The 27172-nt window shown below is 45.9% G+C and overlaps 1 protein-coding gene across 6 annotated transcripts in view; it reads left to right on the top strand.

The window, feature by feature from the left end:
* ppfia2 (PTPRF interacting protein alpha 2) overlaps positions 1–27172 on the top strand; it is a 639866-nt gene that overhangs the window by 464531 nt on the left and 148163 nt on the right. For 4 of the 6 annotated variants that reach the window (XM_070900188.1, XM_070900185.1, XM_070900186.1 and 1 more), the window contains 2 exons: positions 1421–1596; positions 19217–19310. In XM_070900188.1, the coding sequence (XP_070756289.1) occupies positions 1421–1596; positions 19217–19310 (270 nt within the window). The remainder of the gene's footprint in view (positions 1–1420; positions 1597–19216; positions 19311–27172) is intronic. The other 2 variants (XM_070900187.1, XM_070900190.1) reach the window with 1 other exon arrangement.

Raw genomic sequence — 27172 nt, 5'->3', positions numbered from 1 at the left:
GTAATTACAGGCCAGTCAGCCTAACCTCGTGGTGGGAAAATTATTAGAAAAAATTCTGAGGGACAGAATAACTCTTCATTTAGAAAAACACGGATTAATCAAGGACAGTCAGCATGGATTTGTTAAGGCACTGTCGTGTCTGACTAACTTAATTGAATTTTTTGAGGAGGTAGTGCATTTAACGTGGTGTAGATGGATTTTAGCAAGGCTTTTGATAAGGTCCCACATAGCAGACTGGTCATGAAAGTAAAACCCCATGGAATTCAAGTTGGATCCAAAATTGGCTCAGAGGCAGGAAGCAAAGGGTAATGGTCGATGGGTATTTTTGTGACTGGAAGGCTGTTTCCAGTGGAGTTCCTCAGGGCTCAGTACTAGGTTCCTTACTTTTTGTGGTATATATATCAGTTATTTAAACATGAGTGCAGGGGATATGATTAAGAAGTTTGCAGATGATACAAAAATAGGCTGTTTGGTTGATAATGAAGAAGAAAGGTGTAGAGTGCAGAAAGATATTAATGAACTGGTCAGGTAGGCACAACAGTGGCAAATGGAATTCAATCTGGAGAAGTGTGAGGTAATGCATTTGGGGAGGGCTAACAAGGAAAGGGATTACATAATAAATGGTAGGACACTTAGAAGTGCAGCGGAACAGAGGAACCTTGGAGTGCATGTCCACAGATCCCTGAAGGTAGCAGGACAGATAGATAAGATAGTTAAGAAGGCATTCGGGATACTTGCCTTTATTTGCCGAGGCATAGAATATAAGAGCAGGGAGGTTATACTTGAACTGTATAAAACACTAGTAAGGCCACAACTAGAATACTGTGTGCACCTGGTCACCACAGTACAGGAAAGATGTGATTGTACTGGAGAGGGAACAGAGGAGATTTACGAGGATGTTGCCTGGACTGGAGAATTTTAGCTATGAGGAAAGATTGGATAGGCTGGGATTGTTTTTTGAGGTGTATAAAATTATGAGTGGCCTAGATAGAGTGGAGAGGAAGGACCTATTAACCTTAGCAGAATGGTCAGTAACCAGGCGGCATAGATTTAAAGTAATTGGTAGATGGTTTAGAGGGGATTTGAGGATAAATATTTTCACATAGAGGGTGGTGAGAGTCTGGAATTCACTGACTGAAAGGTTGGTAGAGGCAGAAACCCTCATAGCATTTAAAAAGTATTTGGATATGCACTTGAATTGCCGTAACCTACAAAGCTGCGGACCAAGAGCTGGAAAGTGGGATAAGGCTGGTTAGCTCTTTGTCAGCCAGCACGGAGACGATAGGCCAAATGGCTTCCTTCTGTGCTGTAGATTTCTATGATTCTATGACAATAGTAACAATGTGCGAAGAATCATTTACAAAAGATTGAATGAGAAGAAATATAATAAAATGGCAACTTTTGAACTGTTCCTTTACAGTTTTTCAGCATCAATCGAGGCAGAAATGGGCAACTATAGCAGTACAAGTAGCCAGGACTCACTCCATAAAGCACAAAAGAAGAAAGGAATCAAATCCTCTATAGGCCGCTTATTTGGCAAAAGAGAGAAAGGGCGACTAGGACTCCTCGGCAAAGACCATTTGATCTCAGTACAAGGTTAGCAGTCTGTGTATAAAGTCAATTTGCTGTATTGGATTAACAGTTTTTCCATTTTATAAAGTATCTACTTTTGTGCATACATTTTGTTTCCCTTTTAACTAATCTTCTTTAAAACTTTAATTTGCATTTCTAGAAAGAAATAGATCATTGTCCACTTAGTCAACCCAGTTTAGAGAAACAAAATTGTTGCATTCATGATGTTTTGATGCTATAGCTTTTTGTTAATAAGGTATAAGCTAATAAATTTGAACATTTTTGTTCATAACCATTCATTGTTATTTAGTAAGAGTTAGGAATGTTTATCATTAGTGCACAACTGAAATAAAACCTAGTTCTGTTTGATTCAATATCTCCTCAGAAAGGCAACCTAAAATCAGTATTCATGTTTGAAAAAACAGCTCAAATAATACTTATATCTGCTCAAGTGAAATTAATATTTTAATATTTTTTAATAGAAGACAATAGGAAACATATTGGCCCTGAATTTGCAGTAATATGATGGCCTTTGAAACTGACCGCAACTTCGGGATTTGGCACATGCACAAGCCCATGTGGAAATCCCAAAGTTACAGTCTGGCTGGGCTGTGCCCCCGCCCCATCCCACCCTCCCCCTCATCCCACCCTCCCCCTCCCCGGAAGTCAATGAAAACTTTTAAATCATCGGCTCTTCTGCAGTAAGTATGCTGTTAAATTCCCCATTAAATGTGAGACCCAAAGGGATTGGGTGTAACTGGGGTTTTAACAACATACTGACTGCTAAACAAATGTTAAGGGCCTGGAAATCTAATTTTAATTTTGTGCAGTGTAGAATTTGTCCATTTTAATAAAAAATAAAATTTTTAAGAAACTTTTCAAAAAATGTTTTACATGTTTTTGAAGTTTGTGCATCTTTATTTCAGGTTTGCTTTTTCCTCATGTGGGCACCCCAATCTTTCTTTTGCTCTCTCTGATTATTTTTAAGAGAATTTTAAGGGCTTCCTTGTTTGCGGTCTGTGATAATTCTGCCTTTTGATTGGCTGCTTAGACAGCCTGTTGACGTCAGAGCAGAGATCCCCATTGAGTTCTGTTGGAAAACCCGAAGTTCTCAACGCCGGGAATGTGAGATTCCTGTGTCAAATTCAGGGCCATTGCTTCATAGCCTTCCTTCTGGATAGTTATAATTTGAAATTGATGACCCTTCATCATTGATTCCCAACTTTAGGAAATAATCTATCCCTAGAATCAGAGAATGATACAGCACAGAAGGAGGCCATTTGGCCGATTGTATCTGTGCCAGCGCTTTGAAAGAACTATCCAATTAGTCCCACTCTCTCGCTCTTTCCCCGTAGCCCAGCATTTTTTTCCTTTTCAAGTATTTTGCCAATTCCCTTTTGAAAGTTATTATTGAATCTGCTATCACCCTTTCAGGCACAGCATTCCTGATCATAACAACTCGCTGTGTAAAATTTACCTTAAATCCGGTTACCGGCCCTTCGGCTGCTGGAAACAGTTTCTCCTTACTTTATCAAAATCCTTCAAAATTTTGAACTACTTTATAACATTTCCATTTAACCTTCTCTGCTCTAAGGAGAACAACCCCAGTTTCTCTAGTCACTCCACGTATCTGAAGTATTTTATCCCTGCTATTCACTCTATCTCAACCTTTCATAATTTTAAAATCTCCATTAAATCTCCTCTTATCCTATGTTGCAATGGAAGTAGTCCTGTTATCTTGAACACGGGTGTTAAATTGGCTACTCTCCAGTCCAATGGCACAAGTTTCATATTTAGTTATAAAATTGTGGCCTCCTCTATAACTTCTTTCAACAGCCTAGGATGCACGCCATCAAGGCTTGGTGCCTTATCCACCTTGAATTCTGCTATTTTTTTCAGAATCAGTTCTTTTTATAGTTACCTTTAACAATTGTTCTGTATCCTCCTCCAGTACACAAATATACTAATTTCCACCATAATTTGTAAAAACTGTTATAAAATATTCATTTAATATAGGTAAAATATTTTCATCCTTCACCCCTGAATGGTCCTATCTTCCCTTTAACTACTCTTTTACGTTTTTATGCTTATAAAAGCTCTTACTAATTCCTTTTATATTATGTGAGTTCCTTTTGATTCTTTTAAATATTGTTAGCCCTGCGTTGATCATCTGCCTCTCTTTTAAGTTTCAGTATGGTTTTATTTATTGAACTATATTTTTTGATGCATTCACTTTTTGCTATATTAGAATATATTTTATATTTTATCTATCTGATATATGAAGACTTTCTACTGCTGATCTGTCAGCAAGTTGTGCTAAGAAATATGGGCCAGATCCCTCATCTCGCTGAGCTTTGCCTTTTCCCAGTCCAGCCCCCTTGTCTTTGATTCTTCATTAACATTTTCTAATCATACACTAAATGGAATTATGTTGTGATTACTATTTCCCAATTGTTCTTAAACTGTCTTGTCAGTTATTTGCCTCACTTCTTTCCCCAGAACTAAATCAAATGAAGCTTTAATTTTCTTATTGGGCAAGAAACAGACTGATCTAGGAAGCTATCCTGGATGCATTCTAAAAGCATTTCCTTCTTTGACCATCTGAATTATCTTTATTCCAATCTATTTTGGGATAGAAAAAAATTGCAGGGATATGGAGAAAGAGTAGGATAAACTGGATTGTTGTTCAAAAGAGCGGATGCAGACTCGATGGGCCGAATGGCATCCTTCTGTGCTGTACTATTCTAGTAATATTCTGCTGTTCTTTCATATCTCTCTGAACAGTCTGCAGATGTCCTCCTTTATCTCATACTTTGTGGCCTGTAATGCACACAGTATTGTATCATTCCTTTTCCGATTTCTCAATTCTATAGAGATTCTGTCTCAATGCAGTCCCTCATATTCAACTGCTGTGATCGAATCCTTTAATAACACTGGCACCCTATTCCCTTTTTTTACTTCCCTGAAAATGTTAGAACCAGGAACATTAAATTCCCAGTCCTGTCTGCACCTAAGCCATGTTTCTATATCATAACCCTCAAATCCTGGAACTCTCTACCTAACAGCACTGTGGAAGTACCTTCACCACACGGACTGCAGCGGTTCAAGGAGATGGCTCACCATCACTTTCTCAAGGGCATTTAGGGATGGGCATTAAATGTTGGATGCGTTTATTTGTACTAACTGAAAGGCAGCCGTTTCTCTGATTGGCTCTTCATTATCACATGATCTATTGCTAATTGGTTCCCTTGGCGGATAAGCCACGCCCTGAAATTCCTCAGGAATGTGTAACTGGAACCACCCAGCCCAAGTTCTGATTGACTTTCCAATTTGTAATTCGATCCATTTTGACTTCAGAAGCCAGAGGATAGATCTCCCCAAAAGCCACCAAGTTCCAGCCGAAATCCCTTACCCAGGCACAAGTGCATTTCTCCCCCAGCTGAAGACCATTACTCAGCGCATGTGCTGTCTCCCACAGCCAAAGTCCATTACCCCAGCGCAAATGCATCCCTCCCTCGGCTGAAGACCCTTACCCATGCGCAAGTGCATGACCTTATCCCCACTCCCTGCCCGCCATAGATGGAGTATTATGTGTGGATTGTTAACAGGTTTATTGGGTATGAAGTGAATAGTGACAGTGTCGTGACTTCTGAATTTCATCCACCCCAACGATGTCCATTGTAACACACGCAACGAGCTTGCACGCACCAGAAGTTTCAAAGAACATGAACCATCTTCCCTGAGTTCCCTCGCTCCTCCCTCCCCTCCTCCCGTGTCTCGCTCTTCCCTCACCCCCCAGGTTCTCTCTCTCTCCACCTCACGGAGCACTTTACGGTGCCGCTTGATTCTTCACGTATAGTAAACAGCTGCTGAGATAACTGGTAACTATGGAGAGCTCAGACCATGTAATTGGAGTGAAAACTGCTACCGATGGGAAGCATCAAATCTCCCCCGAGAAAGGAAGCTCCTAACCGCCCTGCTTCTCTCTCTCCCAGCCGACCCACTTCTCTCCCCGCTCAGAGCTCAGGGCTTGTGGTGCTGCGGGTGGCTCGGGGCTCGGCGTTGCGGCGGGGCTCCGGGCCCGGTTGGAGTCTCGGCGCTGCAGGTGATTCGGATGCGTGGAGGACGCATTCAGCTGCTTGGGCCTCAGGGCTGCTGCTGGATGGATCGGAGGCAATGTGGTGTTGGATCGGGGCCAGTTCCGGTTCCGTCTCGGGCGTCAGGATGGGAGAGGGAGGGGAGGGGGCAGCAGATGGGAGAGGAGGACGCATGAGCAGAAAAGGGTTAGTGGGAATTGCGCTGGGCGGGGGGGCGGAGTTGGTGATATTTGTCCTAACTCTCACTGCTGCGAATGCGTCAGGAGTCGCATGAGCAGAAAGGAGATTTAGTACAAATAGTTACTCCGATAAATGCTAGCCTTGCCAGCAACGCCCACACTTCGTGAATTAATATAAAAATAAACCTCCAGAGTTACATTGGTTCTAATTCTCAGTTTTGTTTTGAATGCTTTGTGCATTCACATACATAGCACTCAATGCAATTTTTTGGAATGTTAACCTATATTCTTTTTACTGTTTTTCTTATTTTTATTCCTTGCCTCTGCTACAAAATTCCTGGGCTCTGACTGAACGCAGTTTTTGCAGTGTGGGGGATGCAGGAATTTGGGATGGGACCTGGATATCCTGGGTTTCTGTTCCATGTAAAGTGTAATCCAAGTTGACCTGGATATGAGGGCAGGAAGAGTAAGTACCCTCCCAATTAGAAGTGCAAGCATGCGAGGGAGGGGTTTAGGATGGATGACATCACCTGTCCTGAATTCTTTCATTTCCATCCTTAACTATGCTCTTCTAAGAAGTACCTGTACAAGGTAGGAATGCCTACTAGGACCAGGTTACAGCCTCCAGTGTGCCAGTGGCTGCCTGAGGAAGAGAGTGTTTGAAGATCAGGCCCTCAAATCTAGCACCAAACTCATGGTCTACAGGGCTGTAGTAATACCCACCCTCCTGTATGCCTCAGAGACATGGACCATATATAGTAGACACTTCAAATCGCTGGAGAAATACCACCAACAATGTCTCCGCAAGATCCTGCAAATCCCCTGGGAGAACAGATGCACCAATGTTAGCGTCCTCGATCAGGCCAACATCCCCAGCATCGAAGCACTGACCACACTTGACCAGCTCTGTTGGGCGAGCCACATTGTTCGCATGCTTGACACAAGACTCTCAAAGCAAACGCTCTACTCAGAACTCCTACACGGCAAGCGAGCTCCAGGTGGACAGAGGAAATGTTTCAGGGACGCACTCATGGCCTCCTTGATGAGGTGCAACAACCCCACCGACAGCTGGGAGTCCCTGGCCAAAGACTGCCCTAAGTGGAGGAAGAACATCCGGGAGGGTGCTGAGCGCCTCGAGTCTCATCGCCGAGAGCGTGCAGAAAGCAAGCGCAGGCAGCGGAAAGAGCCTGCGGTAAACTAGTCCCACCCACCCTTTCCCTCAACGACTGTCTGCCTGTGACAGAGACTGTAATTCCTGTATTGGACTGTTCAGTCACCTACGAACTCACTTTTAGAGTGGAAACAAGTCTTCCTCGATTTCGAGGGACTGCCTATGATAATGACCGAGGAGTTAGAGGAATGTTAAAGGGATACTGCAACAGTCTTGTGGTAGAAAGGATTTTCATATATAACTTTGTTTTTGTTTATTTTTCAAAAATGGTTTTATCCTTTTCATCTGAAGACTTCAGCTTCAAATCCACATTCTGCTCGTGAGGATTGTCATCCAGGATAATTTGGCATATAAGGGGCTGTATTTTCGGCTTTTTGCGACTTCTTCCGTTTCTGGGTGCAAATCGCGGCGAAATCAAAAATTTAGCGCCAGGTTAGCAATTAGTGCCAGAGTGTGCAACTTTCGCCAAATGTAAGTTCACAAGGAGCACATGCACAACTAATTTTTTTTGTTCCTGCGCTTCTGGTCTGTTGTCCAATCACAAACGCAAATACAGGGTGTGGCCGTGTGCATGCGCAGTACACCCGGGGCTGAATCAGCCATTTAAAAATTCGATTTTGATCATGGAGGCGGAGGATTGTAGACAGCGTACCAAGGCAATTTAGCCAAGAGGCTAACAAAGCTCTCGTGGGGGCTGTGGAGAGAAGATGGCAGGAATTATATCGGAGGGGTGGATCCAGACCCCTACCAGCCATTTTTAATCGAATATGGAGGGAAATCGCTGAGGAGGTCTCTGCCTCAGACACAGTGGCCAGGAGTGGGAAACAGTGTTGAAAAAAGTTCAATGATCTTCGTCGGGTCGTTAGAGTGAGTACAATTTTTATTGATGCACACCTTCATTACTTCAATTATAAATCCGACACACTATTTGTTCTCATGCTTTTGGTGCCTGTCAGCAGTCTGTGGGTGTTCTCATGCTGTTGCTGTCTCTCAGCACTATGTGGGTGTCTCCTAAAATGCATGACACATAGGTCACCATCGTCATCATAGGCAGTCCCTCGAAACGAGGATGACTTGCTTCCATGCCGAAAAGGCTTGAGTTCACAGGTGTTTCAATGAAGGACCTAATATTCCAGATCCCGAACTACATCTTGAAGGGTGGAAGATGCCTGTGCATGGATTTTTTTAACGTGTGATGGCCATTGCACACCAGCCACCACACGGGCTTGACAGAGCTAGGTCTTGGTCCAGTGGCAAGGATTAACCAAGACGACTGGAGACCAGCTCTGCTGCATGGACCTAGTGCACACTCATATCGCAGTGTGGGCTGGCCTGTGCTGCCCCTGGCCCTCGCCTCTTCTGGGTCCCGAACTCTCACCTCTCCTGGACCCTGATCACATTCCTCTACGAAATCTTGCTGCTCCTTCGCCCCGACCTTGCCACTCCTGCTGTATCTGCCCACACTGCAGTCAGCCGTCGTCCTCCTGCAGCAGCACGCGCTGCTCCTTGAAGTGACATGCTGCCGTACGCTGCTCCCTCTAATGGCCTCAGCCTGCTGAGGCTGGGACCGTGCCGATTTCTGGGCCAGGCCGCCGCACGCTGCTCCAGCTCAGCAGTCCGAAGCCATTAGAGAGAGCAGATTTCCCGGCCCGGAAATCGGCACAGTCCTGGCCTGCAAGACCATCAGCAGGCTGGGGCCATTAGACACACAGGTAGACTTAGTTTGGCACCCTAGTTGCCTTGAATGATCTTTACACATTATTAAGATTGCTTTCTGAGATCTCATAAGCTGTTTCCATACTCCAATGTCCTCCTGATGAACCACATGCAACTTCCAAGGCCATTAAACAGAGAACTCTATTACATTCAGACAGTATGGTATGTACTTTGGTGGCTATGTGTGTGTGTGCCACAAGAGCAGATGGACCCTCTGGTAACCATTCCCATTTTCATCTTTGCAGGCAAAGAAATCCCATAACTGCCGCGAGCAGGTGCGGACAGACGGCGGTCCGCCTCAGACACTGCCACTCACCGACCTGGAGGAGCGAGTGGTAGGCCTCATTGGCGTCTCAGGTTGGCAACTGCCACTGGGGACGCTGACCTCTACTTGGATATTGAGGGTAAGTCCTGCATGCTCCCTAGGCTGGGCAATGTGATGCAGTGTTTATGGACTAGATATAATGGAGTAGCAGCGGTTCTTCAAATGAGCCTGTGCTATGCGACCTTCCTCATGTCACCCTGTCCCCTCCCCTGCTGCTAACCACTCGTCCATTGCTTTCTACTTCCAGATGACCAACCACAGCCACAGCATCCTTCAAATCAACCCTCGTCAGGCCAGCATGGAAGAAGAGGAAGAGGATAAGTTCAGAGATCAGCTGATTCCGGGGCAGATGCAATCTACCCCTCGTTTACCACTGGCAATCACTTTGTCTCAGGATGATGATGTAACTTTTTTGGGGTTTGAGACCTCCAAGGCTCCTGGGACTAGTGGCGTGCAGCAACGCAGTTCTGGGGTAGAATCCCATATGTCATCTCTCCGGAGGGTGAGTCGGCAAAGTAGGTCTGCCAACAGACAGGCAGACATGAAACTAGACTTGGTGGGACTTTCCAGAGAGAGCATCCACCTCACCTGTCAGCTCTTTGATATCTTGGGTAGGATTCCCGCAACCATTGCGAATCTTGCTGTGACCATTATGGAGATAGGGTCACAGATTGTCAGTGCGAGTCGTGAAATCTGCGAGGCCATCAGTGCCCACAGGAGGCTGGTGGCCTCCAGCAGTGACACTGAAGTCCCGGAGAGTACGGCGCGCAGCCTTGCCGAATATGGTGCATCACAGGCACAAGCTCTGCTTCAGCTTGGGAGGGTGATGCAATCAATAAACCTTTCCGCCATACTCTCTGCGTTCCCCACTGGCACACCTAGACCCACACCACCTGTGACTGTCGACGCCTTCCACACCAGGAGCTGGTCCAGTGAGTCCCCAGACGGTCTCTAATGTCTTTCCCCCCAACACAGCAGCGCTCTGACAACTTTGCTGCACGCCAACTTGGTGCCACTTCGGGTAGAAGCAGCAGGCGAGGGAGGGAGATATGGGTAAGTGGGGGTGGGGAAAGAACCGGTGGTAAGATAGTGGGCAGGGGTTGCTGCATTATGTTCTGCATTCTGTGTTTAGAATGTTGTTGCTGTTATTGAATAATCATACTGCTGGATGCAGATAATTTATGTTATTTTATTAAAGTTTCAAAATTAAGTTAACAAAGTTATAAAAGTTTACAATGTTTCATAAATTCATTTGTTCACCATAACCATTTCTGTGTAGTGTCTTATTTGCAGAATTAAGAGGGGGAATAGTCAACATGTGGGATCGAGTGGCCAGGTAACGGTCAAACGTGCCATTCACTCTTCAAGCAAAGCGTTCAGTTATGAGCTGCTGATGTAAGGCTTTTGCAGCGGCGAAATCTCCACGATGCCTCCCCTGTGGTTGTGGTGGGGTTGATGGTGGCATGGGTTCCTCACCAGGCTCCTCTTCCTCATCCTCCTCCCCACCCCCTCCTCACCTCCTGAGGTGGTCCTGCAATCCCTATTGGCAAATCCTGTCCCCTCATGATGGCTAAGTTGTATAGCATGCAGCACACTACAATGAACTCAGAGACCTGCTGAGGGGACTATTGCAGGCTGCCTCCAGAGTGGTCCAGGCATCAGAATTGTTACTTGAGCACTCCAATTGTCTATTCGACGATGTTGCGTGTGGCTGCATGGCTCTCATCGGCTTCTGTCTGAGGGTTCCGTAGGGAGGTCATGAGCCAGATGGCGAGCCCGTAACCTTTGTCCCCCAGCATCCAGCTCTGGCCTTGTGGTTGATGCTGGAACATGCCTGAGACCGTGTTCTTCTGCAAGTTGAAAGAATCATGGATGCTCCTTGGATATTGGGCATTGACTGCCATGAATGCGCTGAGTATGGTCGGAAGACAATCCGGACATTCATGGAGTGGAATCCCTTTTGGTTTCAGTAAACCTTTGGATTCTGTAAAGGTGCTCACAGGGTGATGTGCATACAGTCATGTGCATACAGTGCATACAGTGAACCTTGGTGAAGCCAGCAAATCAGCCAAAAACCTACAGCCCTCTCATTTTGGGTCTTCTTGGTCATTGGGAAGTTTATGATGTCCATCCTGTGTGTGTACAATGCAGTAGTCACCTGACGAATGCAACAATGTGTAGCGTGCTGCGAGATGGAGCATATGTCGCCCGCTGATGCCTGAAAGTAGCCAGAGGCATAGAAGGCAAGTGTCGCTGTCACCTTCACCTTGACGGGCAGTGCAGTCCTGTTGCCACTGGTAGGCTGTAGATCTGCCTGTATGGGATCTGGAACTCGCTGCCTGGAAGAATGGTGGATGCAGAAACCCTCACCACTTTTAAGAGATGGTTGGATGGGCACTTAAAGTGCAGTAACCTGCAAGGTTACGGACCTAGAGCTGGTAATTGGGATTAGACTGGATGACCTTTTGTTGGATGGCGCAGATATAATGGTAAGTACTGCAGCGAATAGAATACGGCCAGGGTGATCTCCTAGACTAGTTTCGATCGCCAGGATGGGTCGGAGAGGAATTTTCCCAGATTTTGTCTCCCTAAATTGGCCTAGGTTTTTATCTGGTTTTTGCCTCTTCCAGGAGATCACATGGCTCCGGATGGGGTGGAGTGTAGATTGTTTCATTGTAAGGGGTTGACTGTGGATGGGCAATGGCAGACATTTAGAGACCGCATGGATGAATTACAACAATTGTACATTCCTGTCTGGCATAAAAATAAAAAAGGGAAGGTGGCTCAACCGTGGCTATCTAGGGAAATAAGGGATAGTATTAAAGCCAACGAAGTGGCATAGAAATAGCACCGAACCCGGGGACTGGGAGAAATTTAGAACTCAGCAGAGGAGGACAAAGGGTTTGATTAGGGCAGGGAAAATGGAGTACGAGAAGAAGCTTGCAGGGAACATTAAGGCGGATTGCAAAAGTTTCTATAGGTATGTAAAGAGAAAAAGGTTAGTAAAGACAAACGTAGGTCCCCTGCAGTCAGAATCAGGGGAAGTCATAACGGGGAACAAAGAAATGGCAGACCAATTGAACAAGTACTTTGGTTCGGTATTCACTAAGGAGGACACAAACAACCTTCCTGATATAAAAGGGGTCAGAGGGTCTAGTAAGGAGGAGGAACTGAGGGAAATCTTTATTAGTCGGGAAATTGTGTTGGGGAAATTGATGGGATTGAAGGCCGATAAATCCTCAGGGCCTGATGGACTGCATCCCAGAGTACTTAAGGAGGTGGCCTTGGAAATAGCGGATGCATTGACGGTCATTTTCCAACATTCCATTGACTCTGGATCAGTTCCTATCGAATGGAGGGTAGCCAATGTAACCCCACTTTTTAAAAAAGGAGTGAGAGAGAAAACAGGAAATTATAGACCGGTCAGCCTGACCTCAGTAGTGGGTAAAATGATGGAATCAATTATTAAGGATGTCATAGCAGCGCATTTGGAAAATGGTGACATGACAGGTCCAAGTCAGCATGGATTTGTGAAAGGGAAATCATGCTTGACAAATCTTCTGGAATTTTTTGAGGATGTTTCCAGTAAAGTGGACAAAGGAGAACCAGTTGATGTGGTATATTTGGACTTTCAGAAGGCTTTCGACAAGGTCCCACACAAGAGATTAATGTGCAAAGTTAAAGCACATGGGATTGGGGGTAGTGTGCTGACGTGGATTGAGAACTGGTTGTCAGACAGGAAGCAAAGAGTAGGAGTAAATAGGTACTTTTCAGAATGGCAGGCAGTGACTAGTGGGGTACCGCAAGGTTCTGTGCTGGGGCCCCAGCTGTTTACATTGTACATTAATGATTTAGACGAGGGGATTAAATGTAGTATCTCCAAATTTGCGGATGACACTAAGTTGGGTGGCAGTGTGAGCTGCGAGGAGGATGCTATGAGGCTGCAGAGTGACTTGGATAGGTTAGGTGAGTGGGCAAATGAATGGCTGATGAAGTATAATGTGGATAAATGTAAGGTTATCCACTTTGGTGGTAAAAACAGAGACAGACTATTATCTAAATGGTGACAGATTAGGAAAAGGGAAGGTGCAACGAGACCTGGGTGTCATGGTACATCAGTCATTGAAGGTTGGCATGCAGGTACAGCAGGTGGTGAAGAAAGCAAATGGCATGTTGGCCTTCATAGCGAGGGGATTTGAGTACAGGAGCAGGGAGGTGTTGCTACAGTTGTACAGGGCCTTGGTGAGGCCACACCTGGAGTATTGTGTACAGTTTTGGTCTCCTAACTTGAGGAAGGACATTCTTGCTATTGAGGGAGTGCAACGAAGATTCACCAGACTGATTCCCGGGATGGTGGGACTGACCTATCAAGAAAGATTGGATCAACTGGGCTTGTATTCACTGGAGTTCAGAAGAATGAGAGGGGACCTCATAGAAACGTTTAAAATTCTGACGGGTTTAGACAGGTTAGATGCAGGAAGAATGTTCCCAATGTTGGGGAAGTCCAGAACCAGGGGTCACAGTCTAAGGATAAGGGGTAAGCCATTTAGGACCGAGATGAGGAGAAACGTCTTCACCCAGAGAGTGGTGAACCTGTGGAATTCTCTACCACAGAAAGTAGTTGAGGCCAATTCACTAAATATATTCAAAAGGGAGTTAGATGAAGTCCTTATTACTCGGGGGATCAAGGGGTATGGCGAGAAAGCAGGAAGGGGGTACTGAAGTTTCATGTTCAGCCATGAACTCATTGAATGGCGGTGCAGGCTAGAAGGGCTGAATGGCCTGCTCCTGCACCTATTTTCTATGTTTCTATGTTTCTAAGGGGTGTTGCAATTGTGTGGGTTGGGCTGGGTGCTCTTTGCCTTTCCATCATTGTTCATAGGTGTATATGTAACCTTTAGGGCTGCTGACCAGGGGCCGTGCGGCTCTTTGTCGGCCGGCGCGGACACGATGGGCTGAAATGGCCTCCTTCTGCGCAGTAAATTTCTATGTTTCTATGAGCTGGCATATCTCTGTGACCACCTATTTTTGGAAGCCCAGCCTTCTAATGCATTGTGCCTCAGAGAGCTGCAGGTATAAGCGATGTTCCCCATACGTCTGTGACTTCTTCGATTATGTTGAAAATGATCATCAATAAGCCGCCTTCCAGCTCGATGCCATATAAATATAGCAGCCAAGATTAATGGCTGACATGGTATGGCCCCATCTTTTAAAATGTCCTTTAAAACAAACTATAAACTCACGTAAACTTCACAATCAAAAATATGCAGTAACGCAGCTTTCTTCTCCCAGTGCTTTTAATCACTCAGAACTCCGACTTTCTCTTCCGTTTCCAAGATGCCACCGTTAGCGCCTGGTGCACCCTGGGTGTGACTGCTTTTTGCTGGTGGGTTCCCGGGCGGACGCTAAATCGGGCGATTTGCTCGAACGTTCCGCACGGAGCACTAGCGCAGCGATGCATGACAATTTACGTCATCCAAACGGTGAAAACAGCGGCCGGGCACTAAGTTTTAGCACCGCCATAAAAACATTGCCAAAAATTCCGCGCCTCGTTTCACGCCAAAAATATCATTTTTGCGCCCCACCCAGACACTAAACGGGGCGCAAAATAGGATCCCATTATTTCTAACATATCTGCTGAAGAAAGAAGAGGAGCAAGTGGCTACATGGGAAATCTTTCATATAATACAGCACCAGGGAAGATCCAGATCCTCTCATAAATACCCTGCCAACAGGGTTTACAGACTTTTCTAAATCTCTCTTTGGAGTTATCCGTTAGGAAACTGCGTTCAGTCCTGAATCCCTGGAGAAGCTGTCACGCAGTCTTATCTACATTATCTTAGTTATCCCCATTGACTGCATCTAAGTTAGTGCAAATAAGAGTGCAAGCTAGCTGGCTTGGTTGTTTCAGCAGCCTATTTTGCCCCAACTTGGCTTGCTGATTCTGAGGATACAAAAGAGAAACAATGATTAACACAGTTCTGATATCATTGAATGATATGCACACCAGCTCATGTCGCTGTTCCAGCCAAACATTTTGTTCAAGCTCTGGTCTATTTCCATCACTGTTGCTTTACATATGTGCATGAACTGATTACAGGCATAGGCACTCCAACTTCTTCATCTACCACAAAAATCATTCTGGAAATAATGGGGAACCAAGGGTCTAGAGAGAATGAGGAACCTAAAGAAATCAGTATAAGTAAAGACATATGGGGTCAAAAGTCAATATCGGCGTTTTTGAGGGGGTGTCACTGCCTGAGTGCTGATTTTACCGGCAGGTGCAGGCTCAAACTGCCAAATTGAGTTTTTACGCCCAAAAATGAAAGAGCAGTGCTAAAAAGTGGCGTTGCACACTCACCCTCAGCGCTAATAGGGCGGGAGCTCAGGAGGCCTACTCAATTTCGCAATGGGAGGCTGCCGCCATGCTAGGTGAAAAAACGGGAAGCGAAAAAACTAAAACTTCTCTGACTCACACACACACTTCCCCACTATTACAACTAATGAAAAAATGCAGAAGTAATTCCACCTGAGATCCGCTGCGCATGCCTGACACAAGACTCCCAAAGCAAGCGCTCTACTCTGAACTCCTACACGACAAACAAGCCCCAGGTTTCAAGGACACCGTCAAAGCCTCCTTGATGAAATGCACCATTCCCACCGACATCTGAGTTCAGTCACCTAAGAACTCATTTTTAGAGTGGAAGCAAGTCTTCCTCGATTTCAAGGGACTGCCTATGGTGATGATGACCAATTTTTCAGGCTGTAAGAACGCCTGCCAGTAAGGCCGCTGTTGAAACCAAATATCGCAACAGCGATGCCAAGGAGGCGTTGCACATTGTATGGCATCACCACATTGGTGGTGTTAGAGGTGCCCAGTGTCACTTCTTGGCACCTCTGCCAAAGACCCAACGGAATTTCTCCAAAGGTGTGAATGCCGCTTACTGCCGACAGTAGGCCTTTGCCACCTGTTAGCCGCCCCTCTCCAGCAGTAATGGGTGGCGATAGAAACTGAATTTCAACCCCATAACACTGGAGAAATTAATGGGACTAAGTGGCGACACATGTGGACCCGATGACCTGCATCCTAGGGTATTAAAATAAGTAGCTGCGGAGATAGTGGACGCACTGGTATTAATCTTCCAGACTTCACAAGATTCTAGAACAGATCCCAAGGAGTGGAAGGTAGCAAACATAACCCCGCTACTTAAGAAAGAAGGAAGAGTTAAAAACAGGGAACTATAGGCCAGTTAGCCTGACAGCAGTAGTAGGTAAAATGCTAGAATCTATTGTTAGGGATATGGTAACATGGTACTTAGAAAATTGTAATATGATTAGGCAGAGTGAACATGGTTCTATGAAAAGGAAATTGTACTTGACAAATCTGTTAGAGTTTTTTGAAGATGTAACTAGTAGGATGGATAAGGGGGAACCAGTGGATGTAGTGTATTTGGATTTTCAAAAACCATTTGATAAGGTGTCTCTCAAGGCGTTGTTACACAAAATTAGGATTCATGGGATTGGGGGTAATATATTAGCAGGGATTGAGGATTGATTAATGGACAGTAAACAGAGAGTAGGAATAAATGGGATTTTTTCGGGTTGGCAGGCTGCAACTAATGGGGTACCGCAAGGATCAGTGCTTGGGCTTCATCATGGGAAATGGAATACAATGTGGGGAAGTGTGAAGTTATCCATTTTGGTAGGAAAAACAAAAAAGCTGAATTTTTTGAATGGCGAGAGACTGGGAAATGTTTGCATTCAGAGGGACTTGGTTGTCCTTGTACCCGAATCACAGAAAGTTAACATGCAGGTACAGCAAGTAATTAGGACTACAAATGGTATGTTAGCTTTTGTTACAAAGAGATTATAGTATAATAATAAAGAAGTCTTACTACAATTGTACGGGGCATTGGTGAGGCCACACCTGGAGTATTCTATACAGTTCTGGTCTCCTTACCTAAGGAAAAACATACTTGCCTTAGAGGGAGTGCAACAAAGGTTCACTCGACTGGTTCCTGGGATGAGGGGATTGCCCTATGAGGAGAGACTGGGATTCCAAAGAGTTCAGAAGAATGAGAGGTGATCTAATTGAAATATATAAAATTCTTAAGGGGCTTGACAAGGTTAATGCTGAGAAGATGTTTCCCCTGGCTGGGGAATCTAGAACACTGAGTACAGTCTCAAAATGTGGATGCTTAGTTGTTGAGTATACAGGTTGAACTTCTCTTATCCGGGACTCCCTTATCCGGCACCGCCCATCGTCTGGGACCATTCTATTCACTAAAATCCTACTCACTAATATAATCTTTCTTTTCAATCGGCTGCCTCCTCCTAATCACCCTGCTGCAACTCCTGCAGCCACAGTCCTCGGGCCGATTGCTCCTCCCCACGGCGGTCCCTCTGGGGGGGGTCGGGCCGATTCTTTAGGGCCTGCCGACTCTTCGAAGCCGAGCCAACTCATCAGAGCCTGCCGGGGCCTGCCGACTCTTCTGGGCCCACTGGGGCCCGCCGACTCTTCTGGGCCTGCTGGGGCCCGCTGACGCATTGGGGCCCGCCGACTCTTCGAGGCCGGGCCAACTCATCAGGGCCCGCCTGAGCCCGCCAACTCTTCTGGGCCTGCCGGCTCTTCGGGACCCGCCGACTCTTCGAGGCCGGGCCAACTCATCAGGGCCCGGAGATTCTTCTGAGCCCACCGGCTCTTCGGGGCCCGCTGGGGCCTACTGACTCTTCTGGGCCTGCCAGGGCTTGCCGACTCTTCAAGGCCTGTTGGGGCCCACCGACTCTTCTGGGCCCGCTGGCTCTTCGGGGCCTGTTGAGGCCCACTGACTCTTCGAGGTCCTTCAACTTTTTGGGGCTCGTCGACTCTTCTGGGCCCGCCGACTTTTCCGGGCCCACCGACTCTTCTCGGCCCGCCAGATCTTCGGGGCCCGCCGGCTCTTTGAGGCCCTCTGCACACTGATTGGCTGACTAACTGACTGACAGCCGGTCCAACCAATCAGCGCACACACATACTTACCCCAGCAACAGCACTTAAAGGCGCAGTCCACCCAAACACGTGACCACCCCTCATCGGGCAAAATCCCTCGTTCGGGACAAGCCAGGTCCCGAGGGTGCCGGTTAAGGAAGGTTCAACCTGTATTCAAGATAGAGGTCGATAAATTTTTGAGAACTAAAGGAATTAAGGGATATGGAGATAGTGCAGGAAGGTGGAGTTGAGGTAGAAGATCTTGTTGAATGGTGGACCAGGTGCAAAGGGCCAAATGGCCTACTCCAGCTCCTATTTCTTATGTTCTTATGTTCACATCTTGGGAAGTGGTAATTCACAGGAATTCCTGTTAAGTTAAATAACATATGTCAGGGGTTCCTACATCCATAACTTACCTTTCTCGAGCACTGTGTACCCTCCTTCTGTTCAACTGCACCTCAATGCAGAACTCATAGAAATTTACAGCACAGAAGGAGGCCTTTCGGCCCATCGTGTCCATGCCGTCTGACAAAGAGCTATCCAGCCTAATCCCACTTTCCAGCTCTTGGTCCGTAGCCTTATAGGTTGCGGCACTTCAAGTGCATATCCAAGTATTTTTTAAATGCTATGAGGGTTTCTGCCTCTACCACCCTTTCAAGCAGTGAGTTCCAGGCCCCCAGCACCCTCTGGGTGAAAAAAGTTCTCCTCAAATCCCCTCTAAACCTCCTACCAAAGACTTTAAATCTATGTACCCTGGTTATTGACCCCTCTGCTAAGGGATATAGGTCCTTCCTATCCACTCTATCTAGAACCCTCATAATTTTATACACCCTCTTGGATTGAACTTCTGTGGACTCCACGTGCCTTTAGCTTTTCACACTCTACTGGTCACTCACAGCTCAATTGATCCTCAGAGACACAAAATTACAACATAACATCGTCATGAATCCAATATCTCTGTGGAATATATGGACAATGAAAATGGTGCTTCATAAATAATTTAGCGTTATTGCAGGCAGAGTTTGAAAGCATGATCAACTGTTGCCGGTAGCCTTAATACGAACAAACACAAAACAAATAAAAATAAAGTAACATGTATTGTTTATTTCTGAAATGTAACAAATACTCATATGGCTAAAGATGTTGGTAATTCTGTTGCTTTTACCCTGAGCTCACACTTCCTTTCAGCAGGTATTTTCGATGCAGAGATTGGTAACCAAGATTCCCTTGGACTGGGCAAATTAGGAACACAAGCAGAAAAAGATAGAAGATTGAAGAAAAAGTAAGTTAAGCAAAAGAAAATCTATTTTGACCAGGAAAGAAAAATCTGCAAAATATTGAAATCTTAAATAGAAACTGGAGATACACAGCAGGTCAATCAGCATTTATAAAGAGAAAAGACAGGTTATGACATTTCAGATTTGTACCCTTCATCAGATTAAAGATTAAGAGAGTAAGGTTGGAGTAATAGAAAAAGGTGGAAAAGAGGGGGAAGAGAATCAACAAGCACATCAATCACAGAAAAGGAGACAATGTGTAAAAAGACGTGCAAAGTACTTAATAGAAAACAGTAAATTAATGTAAAAGATCATTAGTGAGACATAGAAAGTACAAAATAATTTACAAATAATGGGGAATGAAAAGATAGAGGAAATCCATGTACAACAAAAGCATGAGAAATAAATAACCAATAAAGAGAAAAATGCAGCAGACATAAAATTAAAAGAGAATTTGCAAGGGAAGCATGGTAGAAAAAGAATGCATTCACATTATAACTTTAGATGACCACCAGTCCTGTATTGTGACCAGGGTTTATTAGCACACTTTATTGATGAGACAGGTGCATTATTTTGTCTCTATGCACAGCTTAAACTAATTATTCAGCCTTGCTATGGATTCACTTACATATTTAACGGGGTAGATTTTAATTTGTAAAGATAGGGGGAAAACTGATGATAGCGGATTGGCTACCCGTTATATACCTACCAAATGTTCTTTTCCATTGTGTTCACTGGAAAGTAAAATCAGGCAGAGTGTATAATGGGCAGCCGTTTGCTAGCACTAGTTTTCCATCCTGCACTACAAGTTTAAATCTACCCCACACTTTCTTGCCAATTTTCTGTGTTAAACTTTACTGCATTTAGGAAATGATGTTGAAACTGCTGCAAAACACCAACGTTTCTATACTCCTAGATCCTTTTATATTGGACTTCTTGCCAATTACACAGGATTACATAGGATATATGGCACAGAAACAGGCCATTCCAACCAGTCCGTGCTGGCATTTGTGCTTCACACGAGCCTCCTCCCATCTTTCCTCATCTAACTCTGTCAGCATAACCCACTATTCCCTTCTCCCTCATATGCTTATCTAGCCTCCCCTTAAATGCATCTATACTATTTGCCTCAACTACTCCCTGTGGTAGTGCGTTCCACATTCTCACCACTCTGTGGGTAAAACAAGTTACTTCTGAATTCCCTATTTGATTTCTTGGTGACTTCTCGGTATAAAATTTTATCTGCCATGTGTCTGCCTATTTTACTGGTTGTCTATGTCCTCCTGAAGTCTGTTACAATCCTCCTCACTGTTTACTACATTTCCTATCATTACAAACTTTGAAATTATGCCCTGTATGTCCAAGTTCAGGTCATTAATATATATCAAAAAGAGCAGTGGTCCTAATACTGATCCCTGGGGAACACCACTGTATATCTCCCTCCAGTCTGAAAAACAATTGTTCACCACTACTCTCTGCTTTCTGTCCCTTAGCCAATTTCATATCCAAGCTGCCACTGTCCTTTAATCACATGGGTTTTAATTTTGCTCGCAAGCCTATTATTTGATACTTTGTCGAGCTCCTTTTGAAAGTCCATATACACAACATCAATCACACTACCTTCATCAACTCTCTCTGTTACTTCATCAAGTAACTCGATCAAGTTGGTCAAACATGATTTGCCATTAATAAATCCGTGCTGACTTTCATTTATTAGCCCACACTGTTCCAAATGCCAATTAATTTTGTCCTGCATTATTGTCTCTAAAATTTCCTCCCCCCGACATTAGGCTCACTGGCCTATAGTTGCTGCGTTTATCCCTCTCTCCTTTTTGAACAGGGGTGTAACATTTGCAATCTCCCAGTCCTCTCGCACCACCCCCATATACAAGGAGGATTGAAAGATTGTGGCTTAGAGCCTCTACAATTTCTATCCTTTTTTCCCTCAGCAACCTAGGATGCATCCCATCCAGACTGGATAACTTTTCTTAAAAAAAATGACATAGTTCCTTTTTATATAAATGTATTAGTGCTTCAACCAGAATGAATTAATTAGAACATCAGCCTAGAAATTACTATTTGCAATATTAGCATACAAACGTAATCAGGACAGAATTTTCTGCTAGGTTGCTCTGGTTTATCAGTGCAATTCACTCGAACTCGGTCATACCAGTGCACAAGATCAAGGAATTTCAAGCACAATTTATGTCCAGTACAAATCGAGTTTCTGCGATTTTTTTTTTTTTTTTTTTTTTGTGCTAGTTGAAAAAACATTGTACTTGAAGCCGGCCACGCCAACAAAACTGGCCACGCCCCCGATCAAATTAATCACTATTGCGAGTTTCCGCTAATTGTAAGTGTTTACGGGCCTTCAAAGAAGCTATTAAAATTAAGATTTTTTTTTAGGTGCAAGGAAACTAATGGTACGGTTTAAAAGCTTTTAGTTAGTGATATGTCCTTACTATACAGTATAAATGCACACGAGGCCCATACTTGAGAGAAGATCACTCTGTGACCAGTTACCTTTATTACCAAGACCTCAAGTGATGAAGGTGGTGGAGCTTCCCCTTTTATACCTGAAAGTCCAGATTAGGAATGTCTCCCACAAGTTCACCCCCTTGTGGTCAATGTTCTCAAGGTGTACAACTTAGGTCAGCTTATACATGGGTTAAAATGATAGTTGAATACATGACATCACCTTTCCCCCAAAGTCTTATTGGGATCACAGGCTAAGTCTCTCTGGTGGTTTACGCTCCCTTGTAGAGTGCCTGAGTTGGGGCTCCGGTTGTTGGGCGCTGGCCTGAGTGTCTGCTGTTTGCGGTGCCTCAGGCCTGCCCGGACTGCCCACAGTGACTGGGCTCTCCTCCACTTGGTTCCGGTGTTCGGTCACCTGTGGTGGAGTGTACTCTACGTCGTGTTCTTCCTCTGCTTCTTCTATGGGGTTGCTGAATCTCCTTTTAGTTTGATCCATGTGTTTGAGGCAGGTTTGTCCATTGGTAACTTTAACTACCAAAACCCTATTCCCCTCTTTGGCAATCACAGTGCCTGCAAGCCATTTGGGCCCTGCAGTGTAATTAAGGACAAGAACAGGGTCATTGACATCAATACATCGCGCCCTCGCATTCCTGTCATGGTAGTCACATTGTGACTGACGCCTGCTCTCAACAATTTCTTTCATAGTAGGGTGTATAAGGGATAACCTGGTTTTGAGCGTCCTTTTCATTAGCAGCTCTGCGGGTGGAACCCCTGTGAGCGAGTGTGGTCGGGATCTATTGGCCAACAGGAGGCGTGATAAGCAGCTTTGTAGGGAACCCCCTTAAATTCTGAGCATCCCCTGTTTGATTATCTGCACCGGTCGTTCCGTCTGGCCGTTTGAAGCCGGCTTCAACGGTGCCTTTCTGACATGGTTGATTCCATTGCCTGCCATGAAGTCCTGGAATTCAGCGCTTGTGAAGCACGGGCCATTGTCGCTGACCAAGACATCCTGTAGGCCATGGGCGGCGAACATTGCCCGTAGACTTTCTACCGTGGCAGAGGATGTGCTTGAATTAAAAATGGCACACTCAATCCATTTGGAGTAGGCGTCTACTATTACCAAAAACACTTTTCCCATGAAAGAACCTGCGTAGTCCACATGGATGCGTGACCATGGCTTGGCGGGCCAGGACCAGGTACTAAGCGGGCTTCCCTGGGTGCGTTGCCCAGCTGAGCACACGTGTTGCACCTGCGAACACAAAATTCCAGGTCTCCTGGCCACCACACATGTGACCTGGCAATTGCCTTCATCATGACAATGCCCGGGTGCTCATTGTGAAGTTCTCTGATAAACACCTCTCTGCCCATCTGGGGCATGACTACTCGGTTTCCCCACAGTAGGCAATCGGCCTGAATCGAGAGTTCATCCTTGCGCCAATGAAACGGTTTAAATTCCTCAGGGCATGCCCCGTACGTGGCTGCCCAGTCCCCATTCAGGACACATTTCTTAACTAAAGACAGTAGCGGGTCTTTATTTGTCCAGACTTTAATCTGACTGGCTGTCACAGGTGAGCCTTTGCTTTCAAAAGCTTCAACAGCCATGACGACTCCAGCATAATGCTCAGTTGCCCCCTCAGTGGTGGCTAGTGGGAGTCTGCTGAGTGCATTGGCGCAGTTTTCAGTGCCCGGTCTGTGCCGAATTGTGTAGTCATAGGCGGCTAACGTGAGTGCCCACCTCTCTATGCAGGCCGATGCATTCGCATTTATGGCCTTGTTGTCGGCCAAAAGGGACGTTAGGGGTTTGTAATCTGTCTCCAGCTCAAATTTCCTGCCAAACAGGTACTGGGTAATTTTTTTTACTGCATATACACATGCTAGCGCTTCCTTTTTTACCATCCCATAGCCCCTTTCTGCCTGGAACAGACTTCTGGAGGCATAAGCTACCGGCTGTAACTGACCATTGGCATTCACATGCTGCAACACACACCCGACCCCATAGGACGACGCATCGCAAGTTAAAATAAGTTTCTTACACGGGTCATATAACGTTAACAGTTTGTTGGAGCAGAACAAATTGCGTGCTCTATCAAAAGCCCTTTCCTGGCTGTCGCCCCAGACCCAATTGCGATCTTTGCGTAGGAGCACGTGTAGCGGCTCTAACAGCGTGCTCAGTTTGGGAAGAAAGTTACCAAAATAGTTCAGGAGCTCCAGGAACGAACGCAGCTCCGTCATGTTACGGGGTCTGGGTGCTCTCTGGATCGCTTCCGTTTTGGACGCAGTAGGTCTGATCCCGTCTGCTGCTACCCTCCTCCCCAGGAATTCTACCTCTGGAGCTCAGAAGACGCACTTCGCCTTTTTCAGTCGCAGCCCTACCCGGTCCAGTCTGCGTAGCACCTCCTCCAGGTTGTGGAGGTGTTCTTCAGTATCGCGACCTATGATGAGGATTTCATCTTGAAAAACCACCGTCCTTGGAATTGACTTGAGGAGGCTTTCCATATTTCGCTGAAAGATCGCGGCAGCCGAACGAATCCCGAACGGACATCTGTTATACTCAAACAACCCCTTGTGTGTCGTGATGGTGGTCAGCTTCTTTGACTCACTCGCCAGCTCCTGGGTCATGTAAGCTGAGGTCAGATCCAATTTTGAAAAAAGATTGCCACTGGATAGCTCCTGGGTCATAAAGAGGTCCTCCGCTCTCAGTAGTGGGTACTGGTCTTGGAGTGACACTCGATTGATGGTGGCCTTGTAATCGCCACATATCCTGACCGACCCATCCGCCTTGAGCACCGGCACTATCGGGCTCGCCCAGTCACTAAATTCGACTGGCGAGATGATGCCTTCCCTCAGCAGGCGGTCCAATTCGCATTCTATCTTTTCCTGCATCAGGTACGGCACCGCTTTGGCCTGGTGTCCGGGTTTATGTGAATCACTACCCTGGCCTCCATGAAAGTGCCGATGCCGGGTTGAAATAATGAGTCAAATTTGTCCAGGACCTGTAAGCATGATACTCGCTCCACAGAATAAATTGCATTGATAGCGCCCCATTTCCAGTTCATGACAGCAAGCCAACTCCTCCCCAGTAGTGCAGGACAGTCCCCCGGGACAATCCAGAGTCGTAACCTGTTCTCCGAATCTTTGTGGGTCACGACTACCATGGCGCTGCCTAGCACCGGAATGATCTCCTTTGTATATGTCCGTAGCTGTGCGTCAATCGGCAATAATTTTGGCCTCCTGGCCTTGGACACCCCTAACCTTTCGAACTGTTTGATACTCATCAGGGACTGGCTAGCCCCCGTGTCTAGCTCCATTAATACTGGGATGCCATTGAGGAGCATTTTCATCATTATCGGTGGCGTCCTGGTATATGAACTGTATATGTGCGCCACATAAACTCGCTGAGCTTCAGCTTCCAGCGATTTCCCCCAGTATTCATTTGGCCTCGCAGGGCTTACATCGGGCCCGTTCTCCTCGTACATCAACCTGGCTGCAGGCTTCCTGCACATACGTGCCAAGTGACCGCTGATGTTGCAACTTCTGCAGGTATATTGCTGATACCTGCAAGCTTTGGTGTGTTGCCTCCACACCTCCAGCATGAGCTGGAGGCCCCGTTGTTGGAAACAAAAGGTCCATTACCAGTCAATCATCTCTGACTGTCCTTAAGCGCACCATTAACAGGTGTTGATGGCCCCATTACTGGCTGCATTGTCCATTGCGATCGCATGAATCGCCGTTCAGCTAGCCATTGTCTCTGTTGAATTCCCCCTTTGGGTTCGACTACATGCTGGGGCATGTCCGATTGCCCTTGTCTGCCTGGAGAACTGTGTGCCGCGTTAACAATGTTGACTCCCTGGTCGTTTGTCACATTTGAGCCAAGATTTTTGTCATACATCATTTTGGCTTCTATTTGTGCAGAGGAGGCCGCAGCAACAGGTAAGGTGGGTGGTCCGATCTCGCGGGGGGGTCCCTATCCCCAGGATGGGGTGTGATGTGATCCGGGGGGGTGGGAGTCCATTACCCAACTCCAGTGTGGACCAGGCTAATGGTGGGGGAGTTTGGGAGGCTGTGAGGAAGCACTCCTGCTCCTCATGGCCCACAAGCATTGCTCCCCGAGGCTGAGACTGCCTCGTTGCAGCCACTGGGAATCCTGAGCCCCGGGATCCCCGGCCGCCTGCAGTAAAACCTGCAAAGCAGATTAAAGTAGAGGTTTCAGGCCTCATTATAATATTTAAATTGCCAACCTGCCCCCCGCCTCCCCCCTCCCCGCACCTGGCCTGAGTGAAAAGTGAAAGTGTGCTGGTTCGAAGTGAGTTGGGGGTCAGGGTTCATATTTTTGCAACTTTCACTCCAGCCCCCAAACGCCTCCACCCGCTCTTACCTCAGAAAATTCCGACCAATGTAACAAGTAAATGGTTCTGTATAGTACGTTCAGCGATATGCAATAAGTTTGAGCAGAAACTTAAGCAAAAATAACACTTCTTAAATCTAGCACAATTTTGAGAGCAATTTGCGCTTGGATCGCCAATTGCGCGCAAAGGGGAAACTCTTGGCCAATCGGTGTAAAATGAGCTGTTTAATGCATCCACGAATAAAGCACAGAAATTAAATTGCCGACGGATGCAGACTTTTTCAATTCTGATAGAGTGACAGTCACAAGGAAGACTACAGATAAGGGGCATCATTTGCTACACTTAGTTCATTCTCTCATAGGAATCTATGGAATCCCCCATCATAGGATATAACTGCCCCATGAATGAATCCAGAGATTTTGCCTCTGCTACTCCAGCCGAAAGACCATTCTAGATTGTCATGACTGTGTGGAGAAGTGTTATCTAATAATTCCTAATTGTAATTTACTAGTTTGTATTAGTGTCCCTTTGTCCTATAGTAGTGGTTTACCCTAAAATAGTGCTCCGGTTTAACCTTTTCTATCCCACCTAGTATCTTATGTACATCATGGGTGGGAAAAATTCGGCTGCTTAGCACCTCCCGTTAGCGCCTGGGGGGGAGGGAGGGGCGACAGATTCAGCAACATCGCAAACTTCAATGCCAGTTTAGTGCTGCCGCTAACTCTTACCACCTGGGTCTCTAGCGTCTCGCAAATCGTGACACCATAAAGTGTGACCTGATACCACCCCGGATGTGAAATTGCCTCCCACCCCCTGCTGTATTGCCAGGCAAGAACAATGGCAGAAAGAGGAGGCATTGTCAACTCAGCTGGCCACTTGGGGAGCACTAATTGAAGGGAATGGTTTTCAGGCAGGTCAACCTTTATTATTTGCACCAGTCTGGTGCCTGCTGAAAGTTTTCGATGTTTCATGTCTGCAAGATGTCCAAGTATAATGTGGGAAAGTGTGAGGTTATCCACTTTGGCAGAAAAAATTAAAAAGCAAAT

The sequence above is a fragment of the Pristiophorus japonicus genome, chromosome 15 (genome assembly GCF_044704955.1).
Source record: "Pristiophorus japonicus isolate sPriJap1 chromosome 15, sPriJap1.hap1, whole genome shotgun sequence".
NCBI lineage: Eukaryota > Metazoa > Chordata > Chondrichthyes > Pristiophoridae > Pristiophorus > Pristiophorus japonicus.
Note: the sequence above shows the minus strand (reverse complement) of the source record. Positions and strands in the feature narration are given on the sequence as shown.